General features: G+C 52.4%; 2 protein-coding genes across 2 annotated transcripts; one reads left to right on the forward strand and one right to left on the reverse strand.

The window, feature by feature from the left end:
• Positions 1–365: 365 nt before the first annotated feature.
• Positions 366–5,445, reverse strand: LOC130599241 (zinc-binding protein A33-like). Its single transcript, XM_057409565.1, has 6 exons — positions 5,101–5,445; positions 4,382–4,477; positions 2,494–2,727; positions 2,076–2,095; positions 1,514–1,629; positions 366–1,414 (listed from the first exon to the last, which is right to left on the reverse strand). The coding sequence occupies exons 1-6, from the start codon at positions 5,410–5,412 to the stop codon at positions 870–872; spliced, it is 1,323 nt and encodes a 440-aa protein (XP_057265548.1). The 5' UTR covers positions 5,413–5,445; the 3' UTR covers positions 366–869.
• Positions 5,446–17,144: 11,699 nt separating this feature from the next.
• On the forward strand, positions 17,145–25,287 carry LOC130599242 (neuropeptide Y receptor type 2-like). Its single transcript, XM_057409566.1, has 2 exons — positions 17,145–17,689; positions 23,903–25,287. The coding sequence occupies exon 2, from the start codon at positions 23,941–23,943 to the stop codon at positions 25,102–25,104; it is 1,164 nt and encodes a 387-aa protein (XP_057265549.1). The 5' UTR covers positions 17,145–17,689; positions 23,903–23,940; the 3' UTR covers positions 25,105–25,287.
• Positions 25,288–25,491: the final 204 nt, after the last annotated feature.

The following is a 25,491-nucleotide window of genomic DNA, read 5'->3' on the forward strand; positions in this document are numbered from 1 at the left end:
GAGTGGGATAAACACAATGATTCAAGCACTCCATCCTCACTCGCACCAGCAAAGCTCAGGCCCAACCCAGCACCTCAAGTCAACTCCACAGACTCATAAGCAAGGTGCAGACATTGCCAGCACCCCCAGGCACTAACTGCAGCAGCCAAATCCACTCAACTTGTGCTGCAGGTGGATGGAGCCTGGGCTGGAGCAGGGGCCAAGGAGCTGGTCTGCACCCCCAGGCTATACAGCCCAGTGCAGTAGATCCCCCCCCAGCATGCAAGTCCCGAGATACAGGGGTCTTTTTAATGAGCTTTAATAGTGACTGAGTGGAAGGGAGTGAAAGGCAGAGGAATGGAAGGAGGAGAATGGAGTGAAGGGAAGAGAGGGAAGTGGAGGTGAAGCAGCATCACAGTCCCAGGTGGCAGTGGGTCTCCACACCGTGCACTGAGCTCCCTCTGCCGCCAGCCTGCAGCCATTCCCCACGAAGCCCTTTGAGCAGAGGAAGCCAGTGGCTGGGATCCAAGAGTTCAGTGTCCAAAGGCACTCGATGGTGTCCCAGGACTGCTGCCCTCCTCCACAGGGTTTACACGTGGGAGGCATGGAGCAACAGGAGGTGCAAGCAGCCTGTGGCTGTGGTTACTGTTCAATGCTCAGGCGTGGAAGGCTGTCCTTCAAGGGGTGCCACTGCAGCACCCACAGCCCATGGCACAAAGAAGAGAGGGCAGACAGAAGCTGGGAAAAAAAACCTCATCCCTCTCCTTCCTCCAAAACTGAAACCAGCCTCTCCAACACCCACATGTGCAGACTGGCCTCCTGTCCTGGGGAGCATCCAGACAGCAGGAACAAGGAGCCAGGCTTGTGTCCCCAAAGCTCCTCCTTGTTCCTCACAGGGACAGGTGGCAGAGGCGCATGGGCTCCATGTTGTCCTTCCCATCGCTGAAGCAGGTGCTGAAGAAGGGGCAGTATCTGTCTGCAGAGACCTGGTGGAAGGTGAAGAGGTGGGACATGTCCCCAGCGTCGAAGAAGGTCACGGTGCCCTCCCGGCAGTCCAGGAAGACCCCCACCTTGCGGGGAGGTCGGCGGGGAGTCAGGCGCACCCAGGGGGTGGTTGTGGCCCAGTACTCGGTCCTGTTCCGCAGGCGCAGTGTCCAGTAGCCATTCTCCGGGCACAGCTTGACCTTTGCTGCCCGGTCCACGGCCTCGGCGGCCACCCCCAGGTCCCACTTGGTTTTGCTGCCCACCCAGACCTCCCAGTAGTGCCGGCCACTGTCAAAGGTCTGCGAGCTCAGGACGTTGACACACTGGCGGAAGCGCCGGGGGTTGACGGGCACAGGCAGGGCTTTACTCCTCTCTGTCACTGCTGTCAGGTCTCTGGAGAAGACCAGGTTGGGGTGGGCTGACTCAGGGTCGAAGGTGAGGGGGGCAGGAGCTGTGGAGACAGCCACCATGGCATTTTACCGGCTGCATATTCCCTCTACAGAGCATCCCCACCATCCAGCTCATCCATCCCTCACACTGATCCACTCACCAGGACTGATGGAGCGCAGCATCTGTCTCCAGAAGATGTACTGCAAGGGACCGCTGCAGCTGTCCTTGTAGTGCTCCAGGTCAAAAGCAGGCTGGGTCTCAACACGCACTGAAGGCCTGCGGCAGAGATAGCAGCAGTCAAACCTCTGCCCAGAAAGGGAGGGAACAGGGACATGCTCCCCTATGGCAGTTCTAGCCCTTAACTACTCACAGCCTCAACAAACCTGAACCTCAGGGTAAGTTCTGCAGCCCCGTGAGCTGGAAGAAGGTAACAAAGGGTGGGGAGAAGCCAAAGCACCCAAAGACTGTGGCACAGCCTTGCTCCTGCCTGCAGCATGCATTGCTCTTGCACCCATTCCAAACCAGCACAGTCAGCCATCCTGACACACATGCTCCCTGAGAAGAACATCCAACACACGCTGGGGATCAGCCCCCAGCTTGCACAACACCAGCAGCTGATGCTTTAAATGCTTGAGATAAGATCCATCCCCCATGTGGTCCCAGCCAGGGACAGAGATAAGATCCTGAAAAGGGAATCAGCTGCTTTCACACCAGACACATACCTGATATCCAGGCTCTCCACCTGCAGTGAGAAGCAGAGAGAATTAGCAGTCACTGTCTGTAATTCATGTACCTGCACAAATAAGCTCCTTGTCCTGCCTCGGGCTGTCACACAGCACAGAGAGGAAACCAACCTATTATGACCCTCATCCTGGGGGAAACTGCCTGGGCACCGGGGCCAAGGCAATTTCACATGGGTAACAGAGAAGGAGTAAGGTTCCCGAGACCCACCACATCCGAGAGATCACTATATCCCTTGTGGCTGAAGCCTTCAGACTCCAGGGAATTAGGCAAATAATCTGGCGGGATGCCAGCAAGATCTACTTCCAGGTACAGCCTATTTCTGTCATTTAGGACACTCCTCATCCCATAGTTGGAACATCTCTCATTCTCCTGCCAGTGTCAGCCAAGGACACTCACCTCCAGCAACGACACTTCTTCCATCTTGCTCAGGGTGTGCTCTATGCGCTCAATATCCCTCTGCAGCACTGATATCCCCTCCTCCAGCCCATGCATGTCCCTGTGCAGCTGAGCCAGCGACTGCGCTTTCTTCTGAGCCAGCTCTGCCAGCACAGCTCTCTCCTCTTCCTCCAGGATCTGATGAAGGCAGGCAAACTCTGCCCGGATGTTGAAGTTCAGCTCCCCAGACACCTTCTGAGAAGGAAAAGGCAGATGAGTCTGGGCGCTAAAACACACAAGCGGGTGCACAGGATGCTCAGGTGTTACTCTGCTTACAGAATCCTGGAATTACAGTCTCAGACATACCCACAACTTCTGGATGGAGGATAGCACACAAGGCTGCAGAGCCAAAGGGAAGAAACAAATCAAGCCAAAAACAATCAACGAAAACAAAACTCCACCAATGGCTTGGTCACTTTAACTAGAAATCCTTGCACACAGCCACAGTGGGCACCCACAGTCCTCTCCCACAACAGCAGGCTTTTGTGCAAGACCGGAGCTCTTTGCTTTCCTGGAGCTGCAGACTCAGCTGTTCAGGTTGGTTAGGATTTATTTCACATCACACCAGGCTCCAGGCAGAGCTGGCTGACACTGGCAACTTGTTCTTTTTCTCTGCTGCCTCCATCTCCCAGGGCTGCTGTCTGTATGGAGGTGGGGAAGCTGCACAGACTAATCTCTGTAGATAAGGCTGATAAATCCCATTCAGCTCTTTCAGAGGTCACTTTTTACCCGTTGTTTGGTCAGCCAGCCAGCCTTGTGCTTGCTCTGCCTTCCTGCCTGTTTACAAGAGACAGCCAATGACTATTTTCCAAATCTTCATGCTTTTAAGCTCTCAGTGCAACCTTAACCCTCATTATTTTCTCAGGGAGTGCTTCCTGAAATGCAAATCCCTTTCTACCAGCAGGAAACCCATCTCCCCCAGACTGTATCTGAAGCTCCACCAGCCCGCACAACACCCCAGCCTCCCTTTGCTCCAGCAGGTGCTTGTGCTGACACACCAGAACCTCAGAGGATGTGCATGGCCTCCCTGTTCAGGTCAGCAATTTGCTCCTGTACTCTTGAAACATCTCCTAGTCAGCTCTTCCACTGCAACTGGACATCAGCCACATGTGCTTGTTTGCTAATACTTCACTAATGTCAGAGGTCTATTCCAAATCTGGCAGTGGGATAAAAGTAATGAAACAGTGCAGGCAGACAGATCAGAGACTCCAGTTAGAGGACAGCCTCCCATCAGTTTTATCTCACCTCTGAGCTACTTAAATTTTCCTTAAACTCTCCTTCCTTGGCTTTTCATACTTTTATGCCACTAGAGAAGGAAGTGCAGACAGCCTGCAGCTGTCCTTGCTTCATTGATCAGTGACAAGTAGGTGCTTCTCAAGCCCATAGAGAGCACTCAGGCTCCTCACATCATCTCAGAGCTTTGCAGTGAATCCAAACACAGTCCTTTTAACAAGGCCACTGCTCTTTGCAGTGCCAGCATTGTCACTGACCCAGCTCCTTTGGCTTTGCTGCCACCTCTTCAGACACGCAAGAGGATTTTAGAGCTTCCAAGAATTAACCCTCTCCCAAAGCGGCAGCACTGCGAGGCCAGAAGAGACTGCTCAGCTGACAGCTCCCATCACTCACCCCATCCAGGCTCTGCTTAATGCGGCTGCCCAAAGCCTCCACTGAACATTCAGTAGCAATGGGCTTTGGCCTACATGCAGGGGAGCTTGTTCAGATCCCTACAGAAGTTATCCACCTAGATTTTTACAGGAAACTGAGCAAAATCCCAGCTGAAGTGATACACAGATCCTCTATGAACATTAACCCAGGGGCTGTACAAAAAGCAGCTATCACAGGGCATTACCATCAGGCCACAGATATCTTCCTGTGTCACACGCTTCCTCTGCAAGAAGTTTTCCATCTCCTTCTGACGAGCTTGCAAAGCATTTTCCAGGTGCTTCTGCAGGAATAAGTTAAAGAAGGTGAGGAGTCCACTCACTACTCTGCTGTGATTCAGGCGCAATCCTAAGTCTTGAGGCCAGCATTACAGGGAGGCTGCAATTATAAAGACAGTAAGGAGAAGAAAGCACCTGATGCACAGGCTTGAGAACTATGTATGTGTGTATGCAACAAAATAGATTTATTTTTAATAAATAACATTATTTATTACCACCCCAGGCTGGAAACTCCAGCCTGGGATATCTGTTTGCTGAAAGTTTAAACTCTGTGTGCTGTGAACTGACCTGTGCAGGGACTGACCCCTCAAGCAGTGCACGCAGCCCTCACCCCCAGCTGCGTGGTCCCTATGTGAGAAACGAGGCTGCGACGGAAGTCAGGCACAGCAGTGAGGGAACAAATGCAAGAGAAGAAGCATCCAGAGGACAGAGAGCTGGAAGGAAACAAGGAGAGGGAAGGAATCAGGAAGAGACATAGATGTCACTGCACTCAGGGCAGGCGAGGCATGCATGGGGCTCCCTTGCTGGGGAACTGGCTGCAGGAGGAGAGAGTAACAGGCTTATGGTGGCCCCATAGGGCTCATGTGGTACCTGTCCCTTCTCCCCTAGCTGGGCAGATGCCACTCACCCGCATCCTGTGCTGGTGCTCCACAGAGCCGCAGCGCCGCACCTTCTCCACCAGCCCCGACAGCAGGTAGTGGGTGCGGAAAGTGCGGCTGGGGAACTCGCGGCGGCACTGGGGGCAGGAGGGGACGCGGGTGCCTCTCGCCCAGTAGCACTGGATGCAGGTCTTGCAGAAGTGGTGCATGCAGTCCAGCATGACGGGCTCGCTGAAGAGCTCGCAGCAGATGGCACATGTCAGCTCCTCCCGCAGGCTCCTGTCCTGGCTCCTGCCGGCCATCCCTGCTGGCACACAGGTCCCGCCGTCAGTTTGCATCATCCCCAAACCCCCTTCCCTCGGGGCTAGGGAGGACTTCGCCTCTCCTCATTGCTGGGTGCTCTAGGACAGGGTTTGATCACCAGATTTGCCCAGCTGCTGCCCTGGGTGTATCCAGCCCTGGAAAGCCCCAAGCGGTGGGAATTCCGGAGACTCCCCGGCACGGGGACAGGCCCTTTGCCGAACAACTCTGTTTCCTATTACTTCAGCAAAGCCACCCCCAGGGTCCCACAGCTCCGGCCCCTGTGTCCCGACACGGCCCCAGGGAAGGCGTCACCAGGCCCTGGTCCTGCTTCAGGGCCCGGTGGTGCCTGTGCTGCAGCCACCCCGCTATGAGGGGGCGCAGTCCCGGCCCCGGGCTGTAGAGAGCCCGCGGCACCTCCGGGCCCCGGTCTTGAAGTGCGGCGGCCGGGCCTTGAGATGCGAGACCCGGCCTGAACCGCGACTCCCCGCTCCCATGGTCAGCCCCGGGCACCCACCGTGCTCACGGACCTCAGGGCTTCGATCCCCACCGCAACCTCCAACGCCGAGCCGAGCCGAGCCGAGCCGCCCGCAGCCGCCACAAGGGCAACCTCAGCCACGCCCCGCTCATGGACTGACGCCCTCCCTGACCAATCGCCGTGGGACTCACGGCCCGCCCCTGCGCTGATTGGATGAGAGCTGCGCGGGGGTGGGAGGGGGGCTTCTGCATGTGATGCGGTCACATGGGCGCGCGGGAGCAGGCGGAGGGTGGGTGTTGCGCTGGTGCCCTGTACTGCATCTGCTGCATGGCATGCACTGCCCTGCCTCTGCACGGCGGTGCATTGCGTGATATTGCATTGCATTGCTCTCATTGCACTGCCCCTGCACTGCCCTGCTGCTGCATTCAGCAATGAGAGCATAGAAATGGGCAACGAAAAACCCGTCCTCTCTGTTCCCTGGCTTCCCTTCTCCAGGGGTCAGAAGCTTGCAGGACCTGAGCCAGCTCTACAGGTCCCAGCAGCTTGAAGTAGCAGCTCTGACCAAAGTCTTGGGGTCACTGGGGGACAAGGTTTTGCTCTGTAATCACAAGGGCTGCAGGTTTGTCAGCAGGGAAAAGGAGGAAGGGTTTCATCCTTGTGCGGTCATCTGACGGTGGGACCTGAGATGTTGTGGGAAGTGGCAAACAGTGGTGGACATGTGAGAAAAATCACAAGAGCTTTCAGTACTGGAAATAATGGGAACAAGCACGAATTGCACAGACTGTCTGTCTCCTAACCGCTGTTAGCATCTGAGCATCCCCAACAGGGTGATGTGCAGGGCATTGTCCATCTCCTGCCTTCCTCTTCCTGCTGCTGCTTCTCTATGTTTTCTCACCATTAGAGCAATGCAATTAAGGTTCCACCCATCTTTTGCTTGTCTGAGGGATTTTCCCAGGCTTTCTGTTGCACTCTGTGTGCTTGCCCATTGGCACGTGGCCACAGCAGCCCTGCTTGCAGGCATCAGCCTCTCCCTTGTCTCTACCAGCCCTTTGGGGTCACACACTCAGCCACAGCTCTGTGCTGATATTTGGGTTTGGAGCATCACTGACTACATAAGGAGCAATTTGTCCTGGGGGATGCTGCCCATGGGCACAAAGGAGTGATGAGCTGAAGCTCCTTGTTGCTCACCATTGCAATGCAGAGCCCTGGCTTAGGCAGCTCTGGGGGCTTTCCCTGGGGGCTGGGGGTGCCCCCAGGGAAAATCCTGAGCTCCGGGAAGTGCCATGGACAAGGAGGGAGGATGTGGGCTGCTGTGAAAGTGCTTTGAGGCCTCTGGGTGGGTCAAACAAGTGGCATCCGTAGACACCAACAAGGTCAGGCCATGCCCAAATATGCTGCCAGCCCCGATGCAGTTATTCTGGGGGCTCTGGACCCCTTATTGGGGAGAGCTGGACACTGGGGGACAAGAATCACTCCCCACTCCCTGGGCAGGAATTGTCTCCAACAGGCTGAGCCTGCTCCCATTGCTGCCTTTCTCTCCTCTCCACTACACACCTCAGTGGGGTCCCTGTGGGAACGTCACTAGCTGGTGACACCAGGACCTAGGAGATGACACAGGGAACCGGGGATGACTGAACAGCCTCTGCTTAGCTGTGATTTAAAGCAGCAACACCTCACTCCCCACATTTATGGAGTTTCATGTAAGCTGGATTTCAATATGTGGATGGGCCAGGGCTTGCTGGGAGCAGAGACTGCTGCCAGCCCAGTGTGGCTAACACCTGTGCAGCAGAAGAGGGGCTGGCATTCCATGGCATCCTCCCGGCACAAGCCAGCATTCCCTGAGAAATAGCTGGCTTTGAACTCTCGGAGTTTGGATGGGAACTGAACCATCTCCTTTTGTAAGGGAAGTGGATTCATCAGCCATGTCCAGCCTCTAATCTCCTTGCTTCACCTTTGTTTCTACAGGAGGAATAACAGACTGTGCACAGACACAGACAGACGCATGCACAAACCTGCAGGCAAAAACACCCAGCGTGGGGCATGCAGCCTGGGGTGAGCCAGGGTGCTACTCCCTGACCTGTTGTAGCTTGCAGCACCAAGGTCCATTATTTGTGCAGCTCTGCATAGAGGTAAAAGCATCAGTAATTGCTTTTCAGCGGAGATCTGGAATGTGCTGTGGAAGGTTATGTTCCCACAGCAGCCTGAGCCATCAGTGCTGGGTGATGTCCCCGTGAATGAGCATCTGTGCTGTGTTTAGAGAGCTCATCCCTCCCTGTGGGGCTGGTTGCAGAGCCCAGGGAGGTGATAGCCCCCAGCCTGCACCTCCATGCACCCCGGGGCAGCTGCAGGCCTGTTGTTTGGAGGAGGTGAGTCCCTGTAGCCAAATAAATGAAGCTTCACCCTTAAAGAGCAGAATTTGGGATAGCTCAGGTGATGTTGAGCTCCCCTGTTAGCCCCAGCTGGAACCTGGTCCTGGGCACCTTGTGCAGTGTGAGCAGCAGGAGCATCCCCCTGCTGTGGCACTGGGATGGGGCTGTGCCAGTGGATACCCTGAGGGCTGCAGGATGCTGTTCTCTCATGGGAGCAATGCTCTGCACCAGCCGAGTACTGTGGGACACCTCACAGCACCCAAGGGAGTCCTGAACCCCTGATTTGGTTTGATTTTCCCAAATTACTCCCCTTGCTGCTGACAGGACTGATTGCCCGTGTACCATTGCTCAGCTCCAACTTTGTAGGTTTGAGAGGCAAATGCAGGTTTTGGAGCCAAAGGAGGAGTGGTGCCATTTTACCATGTTCTGCACTAATCCATCAATCCCAGGAGAAACTGCTAATGCAGGCAGGGATGTCCTCGTCACGGCCATTTCACTTGCTGGGACATCAGCTACAAGGTCTGAAGCTAACAGTGAGTGGCAGTCACTTCCCAATGAACACATCTCCCATCTGTGGATTGAAAACACACACACCCCAGCGTCCCTGGGTCTCGGATTCTTGTTCAAGTGCTCCTGGCATCTCCTTCCTTTCAGCACTCGCTTCAGTTGGCAGTGTAATGTTTTTCTTTCTTTTTTTAGCATATTTCTCTCGGGAGGCTCCAAGCTCTGGGCTGGGACCTGAGAACGCTGTTTGGAGAGCCTGATTATGCACTGGGGAGATGAATGATAATGTGGATCGGGAAGGATCTAGCTGAAAGCTCATGGATTGGGTCCAAACCCCTTTGCAGTTCTCCGCTCCATGCACCAAACATGTATTCTTGGAGATGGGTGTCAAAGGCACTGTTTGGCTTCAGAGAAGGAGGGGGATGATGCTGGACCCACTGCACTTCCCACTTCATCTGCAGTATTGGTCCCTTGTGTCAAGGGACTCTCCAAACATGGGCAAGAAAGCTCAAGAGGGCTTTAGAGGCTTTGGATTTTGTTTCCCCATTTCACTTTGGTTTGAGTACAAATACACACCGAGGACTTTGATCCCTCTGGATCACACTCTGCTTGAGCACTGCCTGGCTGTGGGACAGGGCAGGGGGAAGAGGGGTGAATTGGGGCAAGCCCCAATGGGGAGATGCTGGGCAGACCCTCAGCAGTAACTCCCGTGCTAGCTGGTCTGTGCCCCTCTGCACCCACAGCCTGTCCCCTGCAGAGTGGAAACCTGGAGGCAGGGATCCTCCAGCCACAGACACTGGGGTGAGGTGGTGGTTTTGGTGTGTCTGTAAGGGAACAAAGAGCAGCAGCATGTGGCAGTTCCCAGCTCAGCTGCCTGCTGGGGTTTGACAGCCCACATGTGGGAGTTTGTTTTACAGTTGAAAGACTCAGTCCTATCCTATGTTCTTACCCTGGGACCTGTCAGTGGTCCTTGGTTCCACATCTCAGACACTGAGCTGAATTAAATCTGTTCTCTTCCATGTGCTCATCCAGACAAGCCCCAGAGGAATGACCCTCTGGGGCTGAGCCTGGAGCCAGCCCTTCCCACTGCCCAAAGCATCCCTGGCCAGGAGGGAGTGTGGTGCTGCTGGTCCAGGAGAGATCCTCAGACTCCTGGCTGCACCACAGGAGGCTCTGCTTCAGTGGGCTCCTGCCAGCTCTCTCCTGCCCTGAGACCAGGAGAGAGGAAGAAATGGAAAGGGAAAGCAGCAATTGGGAAGAAAAAAGAGAAAGAAGAAAGGATGAGGTGAATCAAGGTAACGGCTGCATCACCGTTAATGAATATTATGCATCCCTCCATGACCTCAGCTGCAGAAACATGGTTTAAAGACTTTGGTTAGAAAAGCGAGCAGGAAATGAAGCAATGCTCCAAGATAAGATATCTTTGGATAAATAGCTGGAGGAGGAGGGTGACCCAAGGCTAGGCCATTATTTGGCAGATTTTTTTTCCCAGGCCCAGATGACACTGCTGCTTTGCTGAAGCCAAAGCCTTGTGCTCTGAAGGCATCCAACTGGCCCCAAGTACCCCATGAACTGGCACCCATGGTCCAGAGAAGAGCCAGATGGAGATGGTGAGCGGTTTTGAGCAAGTTCAAACCATCCCAAACATGCCATAAAAGGACCTAGGTCAAGTAAGGCTAGTTGTCTGAAGGCTTGGGTCATTTTGTCCTTTGTGTGTCCAGAAGCTCATGGAGAAGGCTTGGGGACCAGCGTGGAAATATCCATCTCCTACTACATGGAGGGAGGGAGTTTGCACCATGGGACTGGGGTGCTTCTGAGCCCTTGGATGCTGTATGGCTCTGGGGGCACTGGGGCTGTGGTTTAACCTATAACCCACTGGTGATGGCATGTAGGAAACAGGTCCTAGAACAGGCACAGGAGGATGAATTCTGCTTAACCATGGCTTTCATTTTTCCAAGGATACTCAAACAGCTGAGTTCTCAGGGACTGGACTCGTACGGCTGGTGGGCGTCTCATCTCAGTCTCCCTCCCCAGGACTCCCTGTGTAAACCATCATGAGCTGTCTGACACACCGAGATGTAAGATTCCCCACACCGCCCCTGCGGGCAGCCAGGAATCCACCATGTTTGCATTCCACCGGCATCCTCCCCACACCCAGGCGCCAAATCCAGGAGATGTGTGCAAATATTAACATTTCTGGCTGCCACTTGTTTGCCTGTTTATTCTGAGCTATTCATGAAACCCCTCTGATATTCCACACACAGCACAGGGCTTGGCCAAAACAGCTTTGTCCTCTCAGCCTTCCCCCTCATGGGTCATGCTTCAGCTCCCCAAACAGCCCATTACCTGGTCCCTGGGCAGAGATGCCCCATAACACTCTTCTGCACTTGGATGCCTGGCTCATGATAAGGCTGCTGAGCACTCACAGACGTGTGGAGCTGCCTCTGTAGAGCCTGAAGCATGGGGGTTGTTTTTAGCTTCTTTGAGGTTCCTCACCTCAGCTGTGTACAGCAGGGATGTGGCAAAGGCCTTCATGAGCTCACCCTACAAAAATGGGCTGGGCAGACTTGGCTGCTCAAGGTGCTTAAGTCTTTTGTTGCTTAGCATCTGTATTCCACAGTCAAAACATAGTAGCCATGAAATCACATCACACCGCCAAATTTGCTTTCCCCTGACTGTTTGCTCTATTCATTACTTGCATTAAAGATGGCCACAGAGCTCAGGTTCTAGGAATACCATACAAATCTGACCGGTTCCCAGCATCTGCACTGGTGAGGCTGTGGTGATGCTTGGTCAGGCAGCTCACCGCCACGCAGGCCTGTGCTGGAGCTGCCCCAAACAGCCCTGGGGCCAGGGCTGCTGTGGGATGCAGCCAGGCTGAAGCCAAGGCCAGAGGCAGGTGATGGCCTTCAAGAGGCTGTGTCTTCTGCTCCTGGTTCTGACAGCACAGTAAGCACCAAGAGTGATGATCTTACCCTGAGGAAGAACTGATCTCTTTCAGAGCCCTGCTCTTTGCTTCCCATTCAAAGTTCACAGGGTGATTTATCTGTAATAGGAGCTAGGCAGGCTCCTGTCCCCTCCTTTCCAGGGGAATGAGCAGGGGCACTGCCTTGCCCAGGACAGCTATCAAAACAGGGAATAACCCATCTGGAGACATGGCGCTGGGGCCCCTGCTGCCTTTTCCCTTTCTCCAGTGACCAGAGCAGGCTGTACTCCTCCCCTTCACTCTGACAATAATGATGCACACTGCTCTGGTCCTTACATCAGGATGTTATGGGAAGCTATCCATCTTCTGCCCAGGGTGAATGTCACCCTGAAGAACATGGTTTTCCCTGTGGGAAGCTGAGCACCACATGCTGCAGCATTTGAAAGTCCTGAGTGCTCACAGAGGTAATGCTGTGCAAAGCCCTATTTCTCCTGGCATCTTAAATACCTTTAATGCCTGGGGAGAAATAAGTCTCTTCTCCCTCCAGCATGAAATGACTTTCGAAGTGGATTTACGGGCTCCAGACTCACCTCCCTTATGTCTGATCCTAGCTCTTCAGTGAAGGCAGAGTGGAAACACTGCTCATCGAATAATAAATTGCAGGCACACGCTTCCCATAGCAGTTGTTTGGAAAGTGTCCCACACGCCTTGTGCCAGATTTGCTGGCCAGGGAAGCTCAGTGGTATTAGCATGTTCCAGTTAATTAGGGTTGTGAGCCGTCCTTTTCATCACTTGAAGAGCTGAAAGGACAAACTCAGAGCACTGCCTTTATAAGGCTTTGTGCTCTCCAGCTTGGCTTGTGTGTGCGCTGTGTGTACCCTGGGAACGCTGCTCTGTCTCCTGGGGTCTCAGTGTCAGACCTCTCAGTGTCAGACAGTGGCTTCTGAGTCACGTTTTCTAGGGAACACGGAGCCAGATGGATTCCCAGCCAAGCCTCTGGGTTTGTATCAGGAGTGGATCGGACCCTCCTGCCCTGGTGTGGAAGGCCACCAGCAGCACTGGTGTGCACTGACACTGCTGCTGGCACAGCACTGAGCATGGTGTGGATAATCTGCTGCTTGCTGACAGCTAATGTGGGTCCCCACAGGGCTGGGAAAGATGGAGCAAGGCAGTGAAGCAGCAAATATGATCTTCTTGTCTCTATGGCAGAGCTGAGCGCCAGATCTCAGCTCCTGGAAACCCGGTGCCTTCTGGCAGTACCAAGTCCATGGAAAACGTGCCAATGCCCTGAATTTTTCCCAAGCGCTTGCATCACCTTCAGTCTTGACACTTAGGTAGAGTTCAGGCTGGGGCTGCCATCAGTCCATCCAGCTCTGCCTGCTCCCATTGCCAGAGTCCAGTATTAAGAGTGCTGTTTGTCATCTCAGGAGTGACAGAGCGGCCAGAGATTTGTAACTTCATCATGGGTCTATGAAGCAGGAGTATTCAGCCTGGGAGAGCAAGACCATGGTCGCAGAACATGGGCAACTTAGAAATAAACCCCACAGGGCAAAAGTGTCATGTCAGCTGTCCTAGCAAGGCTGCTACTACTGCACACCCAAGCACCCAGCCTCCTGTAGTGCATGCAGCCCACTGCTGCAGGGGTGTGTTTGCCAAAGTGAAGCATTTTTATCACCTCTTCCACATACAGGGAATCAAGACACATCAAATAATCTGCCCAAAGGCAGACAGAGAGTCTGTGACGGACCGGGAAACATTCCCCTTCCCCAAAACTCAGCCAGATTTCTAGTCTATCCAGACAACTGCTGGTGTACAAAGTACTGTGTTTTTGCAATCCTGTCTCTGAAGAGCTTATCTGACTGCAATTATCCTCTTCTGCAGAAGCTGTTTTCTACCTGGCTCAGTACACAAACAACAAGCAACAACCCTCTAATAAATTAGTGAAGCTTTGAGTGCAGTGACTTGCAGAAACCACAGCTAAATGAAGGGGCCAGTTCTGGGCTCAGAGGCTCTGCTGTCTGTCTGGAGGAACTGAGCTGCCCAGAGTCCCTCTGCCCCGATGTGAGGATGAAGAAAGAGATTTTGTATGTTGGAGGAGATCGAGGGGTAGGAAGAGAGTTCATCAACTTACATCAAATGGGCCCTGTGGCTTTGCCCAAAGCGGAGCCCTGTCCTTACCTGCTCCTAACCCTGCCAGGAGCTGAAGTGTGGCCATGTGTGTCCTCTTCAGCAGGACACAAACAAACCCTGTTAATATCTTTCCAAACTATCTCCTTTTTCCCAGCTCACTGACTCTCACCCTGAAGACAAACTCAGCATCCCTGTCTTCTGTCTGCCCTGGAGGAGAGCAGAGATTTGTCAGTCCCAGGCCAACCCATACAGCTTGTCTCTTCTGCTGCTTCTCCAGTGCCTCTCACTGTGGCATCAGATCGCTCAGGTATTTCAGCAAAACCTTGTCCCTGCTCCTCCACTAATTCCAGAAATGATCCTATGAGGACAATAAGCAGTTACGAAATGAGAACATCTGCTTTTAAATTCAGAGAGGGTGCAGACAGCTTTCCATCCTCCCTCCCACCCCTAAGCAGCTTTGTGGCTAATTTAGCTCCCAAATGCATCACGGTCTCCCAAATCCGTTGTACCCATGAACTCTGGGGCTCAAATGGAAAAGGGGCTTTTGTGATACCAAAACATGCTGATGCTTCTCTCAGCAAAACACGGGCGTGATACTGCAGGAAGGAGCAGTGGAAATATTTTGATTACGTGCAGGTGAAATTAAGCAGATGTTTGAAAAATGAAAAGCTGGTTTTTAAAGTCAGTCAGTGCTGGTGCTCCAGATGAAGCAGGATGAATGGGAGCATCTGGAAGCCTTGGTAACAGATTTCTTAGAGATTTCACAGAGATTTCTCCCAGGGAGTGATCAGATAATATGCCTGCCTTTTATGACAGGAGTTAAGCTAAAGAGTGTGGCTTACAGCTGCAAGGTGTGCAGACCAAGGACCTGCCTGCTTGCTGAGGCAGAGCAGATCACGGGCTGATGAAAAGGCAGCCCCTCTCCTCTGCCCCATTTCTCTGCTTTTTGACATCAGTTTTACTCCCTGGAGCATAAAATTCATTGTTGTGTTCTCAGAAGAGCAGGTGAGCAGAGGCGCTTTTACCTAATCAAAGCACAACCATGGGAAAGGCTTTTGGGCTGCAAAGATGCTTTGAACAATCCCATTGTGTTTGAAAGGACACAAAGCTCCTGCAACACTGGTGCAGGCATTTGTGTGTACCCAGTCCATGTATGAAATACCCCAGCGTTTGAGGGTACACTGTGCATGCAGTGGGTCCCACCACTTCTGCCTGGGGCTGTGCAGCCTTCCCTAGGGCAATGCAAGGGACCATCTTTGTATTTCCCCATCCTCATTCTTCAAGGTATAGTTGCTGGTTGAGGCTAGGAAAACCCTCAGCTCTTTTGGGACCTGTTAGCTGCTGGGGAGATCTTCTTTTTGGCTGCAACAGCCAGCACCAGGACTGCTCCTCTTGCCCCAACAAAAGGAAGAGGGGATCTGGAAGAGCAGACCATGGGTGTCTTTTGGCTGCCGAGGAGCCGACGGCCGGGCAGCATCAGGGCTATGCTGCATGAACTCGCCGCCAGCAGTAATTATGTTGTAGCTGGGTGGGAGTAATTATGTTGTAGCTGTTGTAGCAGGCTGGCAGGCAGCCCGTTTGTGGTGCCGTGAGAAGAGCCTGGCTCCTGGGGAGAGGGATGGGGAGCATGGAGGGAGCAGGGAACAAACCCTGTCTTGGTGGCTGCCACTTGGAGTGACACCTCAGGTGTGCTCCAAGCTCGGCCTTCCGTTACTGGACTGTTCCACTGCTTGTTGGGGGATGATTTGTGACCGTGTGCATCACCATGAGTCATGCGCAGGTCTCCCTTCCTGGGCTCTATCTTCTCTGCCAGGCACAAGGGTTTTGGGATATGTTATCTGGTTGGAGAGCTGAGTGGATTCTTGGGAACGCCGCAGGTTTTGGTGCTAACCTCTCTGCTGGACCCTGAGGCTGTGGGAGAGGATGGTCTTGAGGACTGCAGTGACTAGTCTGGGATTTAAGAGTTTGCATTTGCTGTCATCCAGTAAGCACCACGTGCCAAAAATGACTGGAATTCACCCCATGGTCCTTCTGAAGGTTCACAGCTTCAGGCTGCAGTAAGTTTCTCTCCTGTCAATCATTGCCTTTTCCCCAGGCATCTTATTCCAGTCTGAGGAAGAGAAGAACAGGAAACTCTCTGGGGAATGGGCAAGAAAAATCTTACACCAGAAAAGAAAGGAGGGAAAAACATCTCTCTTGAGCAGAAATCAACTTATCCACTGCTGAGGACCCTGGAGAGGAGGAGTATCCATCCACCAGGAACATGAGGAGTATTCATCCACCAGGAACATAAGGAGTAGCATACACCATTAGCTACTCTGCCTCTCCCTGTGGACTGCTGGGAGACAGCAATAGTCCCTTCCGAGTGGGTTTGTCCTGTCCTGCTCTTCTCCACTCTCAGCTTTCCAGAGCTGCTAAATAAACAGCCTTAGGGAAAACGAAGGGGGAGAAGACACAAAACTCCCACAGAAATCCAGCAAGTGCAGCTGGTGGATTTACCCAGCTGTCAGTGCTGGGACACTGAGCCCTTTCCTTCCTGAAGGGTTGACTGGGAGAGCAAGGGGAAGGATGGGACTCATGAGGACCTTGTCCAAGTCTTGGGTGCAAGTGCGACTTTCTGTGTGACTTAGTTTAGGAATGTTCCGTCTCTCCTTTTTCTCCTAAGCCATTGAAATGTTTTATTTTTCCTGGTTTATCATGACTTTTGTGGCACAGAAAGGTGGTTGAAAACCCTCCCCTTTTTCATTCTCACAAAGAACAGGAAACCAAAGTCCACTGTGAGGGTAAAGAGCAAGACTCTTCAGATAAACTACTAGCTGTAGGTACTCAAAGCCAAGGACGGGTGTCCTACTCCCTAACCTCTGCACTGCACTGCCTGTGAGGCAAATCTTATGCTAGGAGCACACCTGACTTCTTTGAAGGCAAACCTTTTGGGCAGGCAGGAAGCTGTGCTTCTCCTGCTTACCCATGCCACCCTCAGGGTGCTTCCCTGGGCTCTGGCAAGCTTAGATTTTGGAGATTTGGACATGAGGATGCTGCTTTTGTGCCTCTTCCTCTCTCTTGCTCCAGGAGCGTGGGTAGTGCTGAGTACCCTAAAATAGAAACTCACTCGTGTTCCCAGCTCCACACTGAATCTGGCTCTGGAACAGGCTGAGCCATTGCCAAGTGGCTAAAACTTCTCACCATTACTTCTATTTGCATCACAAGAGTACCCGAAGGCCTGTCCCACAGCAGCAGACTGCTCCATGCAGGGCACTGTACTAACACAGAGGCAGAGGAGGATGAGGGGAGGTCTGTGAGGGCTCTGCTGAGTTGCAGGACCTGCAGACCTCTTGCTGCAGGGAAGATTCACCCCTGGGCAAGACTATGCCAGTGCCAACAAGTTTAAAGCCTGAGCAGATGGGACAGCTCTGGAGTAAGGGCGGATGGACACTTGCCCTGGTCAGTGGCACAGGCAAGGAGCTTGCAGACCTCCATCTCCCACCCCTTTTCACCGGAGAGGGAACTGTGGATGTGTTGGAAAAGCTTCTCTCTCCCCGATGCAAGAAGCCCCTCAGTGGCTGAACACTGTATAAACAGCAGCAGCAGGCTCCCTCCCCTTTTCCATTTCTGTTTGTTAAACACACGCTCCCTGCCTTTCTGTCATTCAGGAGCTAACCCAGCATCCAGCCTTGCGATACGGGGGCTGTCAGTCACCCTGCAAGAGGGTGCTCTCCAGATGCTCAGGGTGGTACTGAAGCTACCCCCAGCGATGAGGCACCCTCCAGCAGCCTGGATCCTCACCTGACTTCCTTGCTTTTCCGAGGACAGTCACAGAAAAGTGCTTTTCACCCCTTTGCCACAGGTTGACTCCCAGAGAGTGGAGAGGACCAAGTGCTCCATCCTGGCCAGCAATGAGACAATAACTTGAGGTGAGCAGCTCGGTTCCTGGAGGAGGAGGATGCTCTGGTCTGGCCTTTGCAGGTGGGTTGGGGAGGGCTCATCTGTATGGCAGGGCTGGGGAAGGTGGGGGGGGGGGGGGGGGGAGCGGGGCAGGTCTTGTCCATGACACATGGTCCAGGAAAAAAAAGGTACAAGCATCTTCGGGAAACTGAATTTTGGGGACTGGCAGCTGCGAGATGGAATAGAGAGAAAGTGAACAAGAAACACTGGCAGGAGTTTCGACAGGGAGTCTGGGAAGCAGGATGCTGAGGGAGAGCAGGGAGGAGAGCAGGTTGTTCCAGGGGGGCTGTACAAACCAGGCATGTACAGGGACAGAGCCGCAGGTGTGGGGCTGAGGTGCGTGGCTGCCTGAGAAATCAGTATCTCTCCCACAGTCTGCCTCCTCGTGGCTTGGTTCAAACCTCCTGTCAGCTCCTCCATGCTGGGACTGCACATGTTGCTGGCACTTGGCTCAGTCAGAGATCAGTGCCCTCAATGAGAGATGCAAAGGGAAATACAGGTCTGCAGGAGGAAAACTGGTGCTTGCTTTCTTTCTGTGCTCACTGCATGTTAACTGTTGAACAGAGAAAGCCTTCTGTAGTCCTGTTGTAGCCTGCATTTTACCTATGGAGTTTCTGGTCTGTCCCAAAGGAGGATACCGGGTTTTCTCCCTGGTTGTTTGGTTGGTTCTTACTTCCCTCTCCTCCCTTGTCTCATCTACCCCAGCCTCCCCAGATTTAAGGAGGTAACAGACTCCCCAGGGTGATGAGGATCCCTCCACCAAGCTCTTCCCTTCTGCAACCCCAGAAACTGGTGTGCCTCTATTGCAGCATCACCTGTTGAGCCCTGTCTCCTAGCCAGCCTTGTTCTGCTCCAGTGGTGTGTTCCACAGGGCAAAGAGTCCTGCTCTGTTGCCCCCTGCTTTCTGTAGGAGAGATTTCCAGGAGAAAGCATGTATCCTTGCCAAATGGATCTCTTCTCATCACCATTTTTTTTTGTCCTGTCCTGAGCTGACTGGCTAAAGCATCCTTCTTGCCTTGTCCCCTTCAGTCTTCTCTGGCTTCGACCTAGGCAGGGACCTGCAAATACCTGGAGCGAGGAACCACAAGTATCCCCTCCTCCTTGCACTTTGTCTCCCAGTGCCAGTTCTACACCGGGGTCCCCTAAAAGCAGCTCCAGGGCCCTGGAGCTTTGCACATGCAGAGCTGGCAATGTGTGTCTTATGCCATGAGGTTTCTGCACCAATGGGCCTGATCTGGGTAGGTAACTTAGAAAGATGCAGAAGACAGTGGGCAGGTCAGAGGGTCTTCCCTTCTGCAATGGTGTCATAGTGGGACAATCACCCCTTCACTGGAGATGGAAGAACCTGGGACAATTTCTCTCTGCCGTTTGGCTTCAGGAAATCACCCCAGAGCTGCTGTTCGTCCTGAAGCCAGTCCATTGCACAAAGAAGGCAAAACCCTTCCCCTCCATCACTTACACTTTGCATTTTCATGCAGCTTCTGAAATCCATGTTCAGGTTTTATCCTGAGAGATGCAGAGTCCTCTCTGGTGGGGAATGCAGAAGGCTGGAGTTAGCAAACTTGGGCTCTGTTCCCAGCCCTGCTGTGGATGTACTGTGTGGTCTCTGGCAAGCTGATTTAACCTCCATATCTCAGTTTAATGTGTTCTCCTCTTTCAAGTGCTGTGCTGTGTGGTGCAGGGCTTCAGCCCATTGCTGCCTCTTGAGTGCTGTAGGGGAACATGAAGGTGGTAGAAGGTGGCTTCCCCAGGGTGACAGCTGGGTTCTGGTGATGAGGAATGGTCTCAGACCTCCTTGCCACAGACACCTGCCTGCTGCCAGCTATGGGACTGGGGATGAGCACTGGGAGCCAGTGTTCCAGACAGCTGCTGGAAATGAAGGGTTTCATGCAGTTGAGATGCTTTGGAGGAAGGACACAGCAGAGAATAAGTCAGTGAGCCAAGCCATGGGAGTATTCATCAGCCTCAGTGCTCACACCCCAGCGCTGCTGTAGGTGGAGGTTGTGGCTGCCATTAGCCAGAGAGCAGAGGCTGGTCAAAGTCCCTCCACTCCCTCCCTTCCAACCCACAATTACTGTGATAGAATTACAATTGCTGGCTACACTCTGAGCAATCTTTGCCCTTACCTCCCTCTTTCCTGCACCCCTTGTCCCCACGCCACGTGCCTGCTGGCTGCAGCAACCCCAGGCTTGCTTCCTGGGACAAAAAGAGGAATTTTAATTAACAAGCTCTGTTTTCTCCAGCCTTCTGCCCACCCCTCCAGCCCTGCTTTCTGAACCCTGCCAGGCTTTGCAGATGGCTCTTCTAGGTCTGGATGTGCCCTGTCAGAGCTGGACCAGGCTGTCTGTGGTTGCAGCAGGGTTGCAGCAGGGACATGGAGGGAGCTGGGCTTTCCCGAGGAAGCAGAGGTGCATGTGAGTCGCAGGACACCTAAACTTGGCCTGCTGTAGGAATGGATTTTGGAGTTGCCACGGTGGTCACTGTCCCTCTCAATCACGGACAGCAGAGTGCTCAGCAAAGAGCTGAGGTTTTACAGCTCCTCTGTGCTTCCTCCCTTCCCAAAGGCTGAAGCCTGCTGGCACAGGGAAGTTTTCTGCCTCCTTGGGAGCCTTCCCTGGGTCCCAGCCCTGCCTCAGGCTGAATCTCAGCTGGAAGAGATGGTGAGGGCAGGATCTAGGCAATGCCCTGTTTCTGTATCCCTTCATGGCAGCCCAGCACAGAGGAAAGGGCTTAGGTTTATTTCTGTCTACTCCTGGTCTGCCATGCTGCTCTGTTCTCCCAGAGCAGTTGTGTCTCTGCTCCAAGGATTTTTCCATCTAGCCTGGCAGGCCTGCTGGGCATGGGAGCGTGTGCCTGCAGCAGCCTAGACATATGCCAGTTCTTCCATTACTTGCTGAACAGACCTCAGTCCACTCCTAGCAGCATCCCTGTGACCTCCAGGCAGCCCCTGGAGTGGGAACACTTGTTATGACCATTTTGTGTCTTAATTAAAATGCCTTAATTGATTTTTAATAGTTCTCCTTTGGAAAAAAAACACAAAGCAAAGCAAATCAAATAATAACTCCATTAAGGCCATTTTGTTAGGAAGCCAAACAGCTTCAATAATCACGATGTTCCTGGCTCCTCTCAGATAGTGGGTAGCTGCCAGTCTCCAGTGAAAGGGAAAAGCCTGAGATGTGAACATGTGAACTGGCAACCAGTTGGTGGGTGAGGTAGGTAAAAAGGGAACAGAGTGTCCATTGGTGCTGTGCCAGGACTTGGGTACTGAAGGTGAATGGGCAAGTCACAGAAAAGGGGTTACAAGTGACAGTGATCAAGTAATGCCTGTTGCCTTGCTCTGAGTCCCACTGCATCAGCTGCATGGGGTAGCCTTGAGGTTGTCTCTCCTGCTGCAGAAACTAGGACTTCTCCAGGGCTGAGGGCAGTGGTGTTGTGGAGATCTGAGACCACTCTTTAGCAAACCCCTACCCCAGCAAATCCACCCCTTTTTTCCTCCTGCTGCCTAGAGCTACCTTCTTATCCTCTTAGGTAGCTGTATGGCATCCATTATCACAGTATTTGAGCCCAGCAACTCCACGTACAGGAATCTTTGGCCTAAATTGGCCAGCAGTTAGGCAAGTTAGGCAAGCCAAGGAACACGGAGAGGGCAGGAGAAAGCAAGTGTGCAAGCAGGGGCTATCTAACATAGGCAGCTCTTTTGCAGCCCCTAGGAGCAGCTCCCAAGGGGGAATCACAACCCTTACTCTGAGGAGTGCTGAAAGAACAAGCAGAATTATTCATTGCAACTTAATCACTGCCACCTTGACCATCTTGCCAGCATTATTTTATGCTGTTTGCTTATGGAACTGGCTGAAATGCAGTTTCAGCATTTCATAAACTGTACAAAAAAGCATTCCCCCTTTCCCAGGACAGGCTGTCCTTAAACACTTGCCTGGCAGGGTATGGGACTTGCAGGAAGCCCACCAGCACCCAGTTATCAAATGCTCCAATCTCATCTGGTACAAACCCAAACCAATTAGTTCCTCAGTTGAGAAGGTTCACAGCAGTGTGCTTCTAATTCCCAGCTTCATTTAAGCCCTCAGTGGCAGGGCATTATCCCCTCCCTCTGCAGATCAGAGAAAACACAATGCTCTGCAGACCACCCTGTTTGGGCACAGTCATGACTTTTGCTCACTTTTGATCAAGTGTGCAGTGGGAATGAGGGCCCCACACAGTGCTGAGGAGATGGGACATGTAAGGGGCCATGTCCACCCCTCTCCGCATACCCCAGCAGCAATTCCGAGCCACGGAGGCTCAGAAGGAGCCAGTAACAGAGCTGGCTTTTCTCCTGCTGTGTTTGGATTCTATGATACCCCTGTCGTGACAGCACTCTGCTGTTACAATGGCACCAAACACCAGCTGTGGGTTCCAGCCCGAGTCAGTTCTGGCTTATCAGCCAGTCTCCCTGCTCCCAAAGCCACGCTCACACAGACATTTGAGCACCACGTGGCAGGAGCTCACTGATGCTGCAGCTTTGGCTCTCAGGCCTGTTTGTGCCTTGGACGCTCAGCAACAGCTCTGCAGGAGGCTGGTTCACAGCTCCAGCAGTTTGCCCCCTGCAAAAGCCCCTGCAGGTGCTCCCTTCTTTGCACAGCCAGCACAGACTGGGTGTCACTGACTTGGAGGGGACAGACAGGTTCTTTTAGGGACCCTTGGCAATGATGACAGCACTAAATCGTGGTTACAACTGATTGATTGATTGATGGCTTTAAAGCTTTGTTATCTTAACAGGATATTATGGTTAGTGTAGCACAGGATTTCTATAAGCCAAATCCATGTAGTACAATCTACAAGTAGTGCAGTACAGAATTTATGATGCAGCTTATGATATCTGATCACCTAAGTAATACACAGTTTATAATACAACAACTTATAATCACCTGAACCCTCTGCAGATCAGGTCAAATTCTAATACATGGTTTGCTGTACCCATATAACAATCATCATCTAGTCTTAAAAGACCTGTGAAAGCATAAGAGACACACTCAGTCCTCGAAGGGAACAGAGGATGGTGGGGGTGTCCCTGGCTATGGGTCTCACTGTCCAGTAGTTCCCCACTTAGGACTTGAAAATGCTAGATTTTATGGCCAGTGCTGTGTGCTGTTGTGCTTCCTTGTTCTGTAATGGGGTCATCAACAGCTGCCTGACTGGGTGCATGGGACCTTCAAGGCCAGACAGGAAGCGAGTAATCATCCTGGCACCAAGGAACCTTGAGGCTGGGAGGGGAGGAAGAAAACTGTTTGGTTTCTCTAGCTGGTTCACAGGACCTTCAGGGCCTGATAGTGAGGGAAAGGGAATAATACATGACCTGCTTGCTCACAGAGAGTAGCTGCTTGCCTCATAAAATGGTATTAGTTTTGTGAACCACATTACCATGGGCTGGGAGCAGGGTCCACTGGGTTGAGTTGGGTAGTATCATCACTAGCAGGAGCAGTGGTGGAGACTCATGCAGAGACAGGGTGACAAATATACTTTCACCTGGAGAGGTGAGAAATAAGAAACTGAAAAATCCTGGTGCACAATCTGGAAATAAACAGCTATGGGGAGCTGGAGAAGAACCCATGAATTTGACAATGTCTTGTTTTTCTCCTTTCCTATTTTTTAAGGAGTTAGGACTCAGGTTTTTTTTTTGTAGGCCAGTAAATCTCATCAAAGATGACTGACACCATCAGCGATTGCTTCTGTCAGCCCCAAGAGGTCCCAGATTTTCGGCTTGCTCGAAGTGACTTCCCTGTTTTGGAAAGGCTAGCCTGAGGAAGCAGAAGAGGCAGCATACAAAGGGTCTCCATGAGCAGGAGATCTCTTCAGGACCTACCATTCTGGCCCTGGCTAGTTGAGGGCTTTTTTCCCCATTAGTTTCAAATAAACAGAATCTCAGAAGCCTGGGTGAAATGTTGCATTTTTCCCTGACATTTCCTTGGGGAACTGGCATTCAACTGATCATAGGTTCTAACAGGAAGTGTAAGAGAGCTGCAAGACTGTTCAGTATGAGAATGGGTCGGGGGTAAGGGAGAGGGAAGGACGATGTCACCACTGCTGCTGTTTAGCCCAAAATGCCATGTGGGACATGCCCTTTGAGTCTCAATTCTTGCAGATGCTCTGCTGTCTACTGAGCTCTCACTTCTGCTGTGTCTGTGTTCCAGACCTCCTTCACCTCCTGACAGAAAGTCTCAGGCCACACATGGGACCATTGGAGGGAGCCAATAGCACTCTCACCATGGAGAAGACAGCACTGGAGGAGAAGCTGCCACAGGGCTGGCATGCCAAGGACTTTGTCACTCCTAGCCAGGATCTCTCTGGGTCGCGCAGTGTTATGATGGACAGCACCAAGATCCTGGGGGTGCAGGTTGTTCTGATTGCTGCCTACTCCCTCATCATTCTCCTGGGGTTCATAGGCAACTCCTTGGTCATTTACATCATAGTGAAGTACAAGACCATGAGGACTGTCACCAACTTCTTCATAGCTAACCTGGCCCTGGCAGATCTCATGGTGGACACACTCTGTCTGCCCTTCACCCTAGTCTACACGCTGCTGGATGAGTGGAAGTTTGGGGCTGTTCTTTGTCATCTGGTTCCTTATGCTCAAGCTCTGAGTGTCCATGTGTCCACTCTCACCCTAACTGTGATTGCCCTGGACAGGTATCGGTGTATTGTTTTCCACCTGGACAGCAGGATTTCCAAGAGGCTCAGCTTCACCATCATTGCTGTCATGTGGCTAGCAGCAGCTGTGCTGGCAGGTCCTCTGGCCATCTTCAGAGAGTACCGGTATGAGGAAATCCCATCCATCAACCTCAAAATGGCTGTCTGCTCAGAAAAATGGCCTTCTGGCAATAACAGAGATGCCACCATCTACAGCCTGTCCATGCTCCTCCTGCAGTATGTCTTTCCCCTTGCAATTATTTGTTTTGCCTACACCAGGATCTGGTTCAAGCTGAAAAACCATGTCAGCCCTACTTCTAGGAATGAAAACCAGTGCCGGAGGAGGAAGACTACCAAAATGCTAGTGATGGTAGTTGTAGTATTTGCAGTCTGTTGGCTCCCCTTCCACATATTCCAGCTTGCCATTGATCTTGATCTGGTCCTTATCTTCCATGACTACAAACTCCTGTACACTGTTTTCCATGTCGGCGCCATGTGCTCTACATTTGTCAACCCTCTGCTCTACGGATGGATGAACAAGAACTACCGGAACGGCTTCCTCATGTTCTTCCGTTGCCAGAACAAGCCAGAAAGCATCCACACTGAAGGCTCTGTTAGAGGGAGGTCATACATCTTCAGGGCCAGCACCCTAAATGGAAGCATCAAACAGACTCCTGGCAATGTACCACTGCCCACAGAGGTTTAGGGATGGGACATCCACCTCTAGGACTGGGGCTGACTGAGCCCAGAGACATTCTTGTGTGAATGCCTTTTTTTGGCAGAGCATTGTGTTGCCAAAATGTTATAGCTACTGCAGGCACGTAGAAGCACCCCCTGTATCTCGCAGAACAATAAACCTGATGTATTTCTGTCTGACCAAACAAATGAATTTCGCCTTTCTCTGCATTCAAGTTACGCATGCAGGAGCATGAAAAATCACACAGAGGAGGCTTTCATTTAGCCAAATACGCCCTTTTGCTATTTCCATTTGCCAAAATGGGTTGTTCAACCTTTTATGCTCTGACATATCACACATTACAAATGCAGAACCTTATTGTGTATGTTTCTTCATCTGTATGTCTCCTACCCAAAA

The sequence above is a fragment of the Pezoporus wallicus genome, unplaced genomic scaffold (assembly GCF_028554395.1).
Source record: "Pezoporus wallicus isolate ANWC-B61680 ecotype Strahan unplaced genomic scaffold, APGP_CSIRO_Pwel_v1 contig_8166, whole genome shotgun sequence".
NCBI lineage: Eukaryota > Metazoa > Chordata > Aves > Psittaciformes > Psittacidae > Pezoporus > Pezoporus wallicus.

What these genes read in the sequence shown, in the direction of transcription:
- LOC130599241 (XM_057409565.1), bottom strand. Translation starts at nt 5,412, where the DNA reads ATGATGCAAACTGACGGCGGGACCTGTGTGCCAGCAGGGATGGCCGGC. An exon ending in GTGGAGAGCCTGGATATCAG is followed by an intron (nt 1,630 to 2,075) that starts GTATGTGTCTGG and finishes TCTCTGCCGCAG; the next exon opens with GCCTTCAGTGCGTGTTGAGA. An exon ending in GCTGCGCTCCATCAGTCCTG is followed by an intron (nt 1,415 to 1,513) that starts GTGAGTGGATCA and finishes CTGTCTCCACAG; the next exon opens with CTCCTGCCCCCCTCACCTTC.
- LOC130599242 (XM_057409566.1), top strand. Translation starts at nt 23,941, where the DNA reads ATGGGACCATTGGAGGGAGCCAATAGCACTCTCACCATGGAGAAGACA.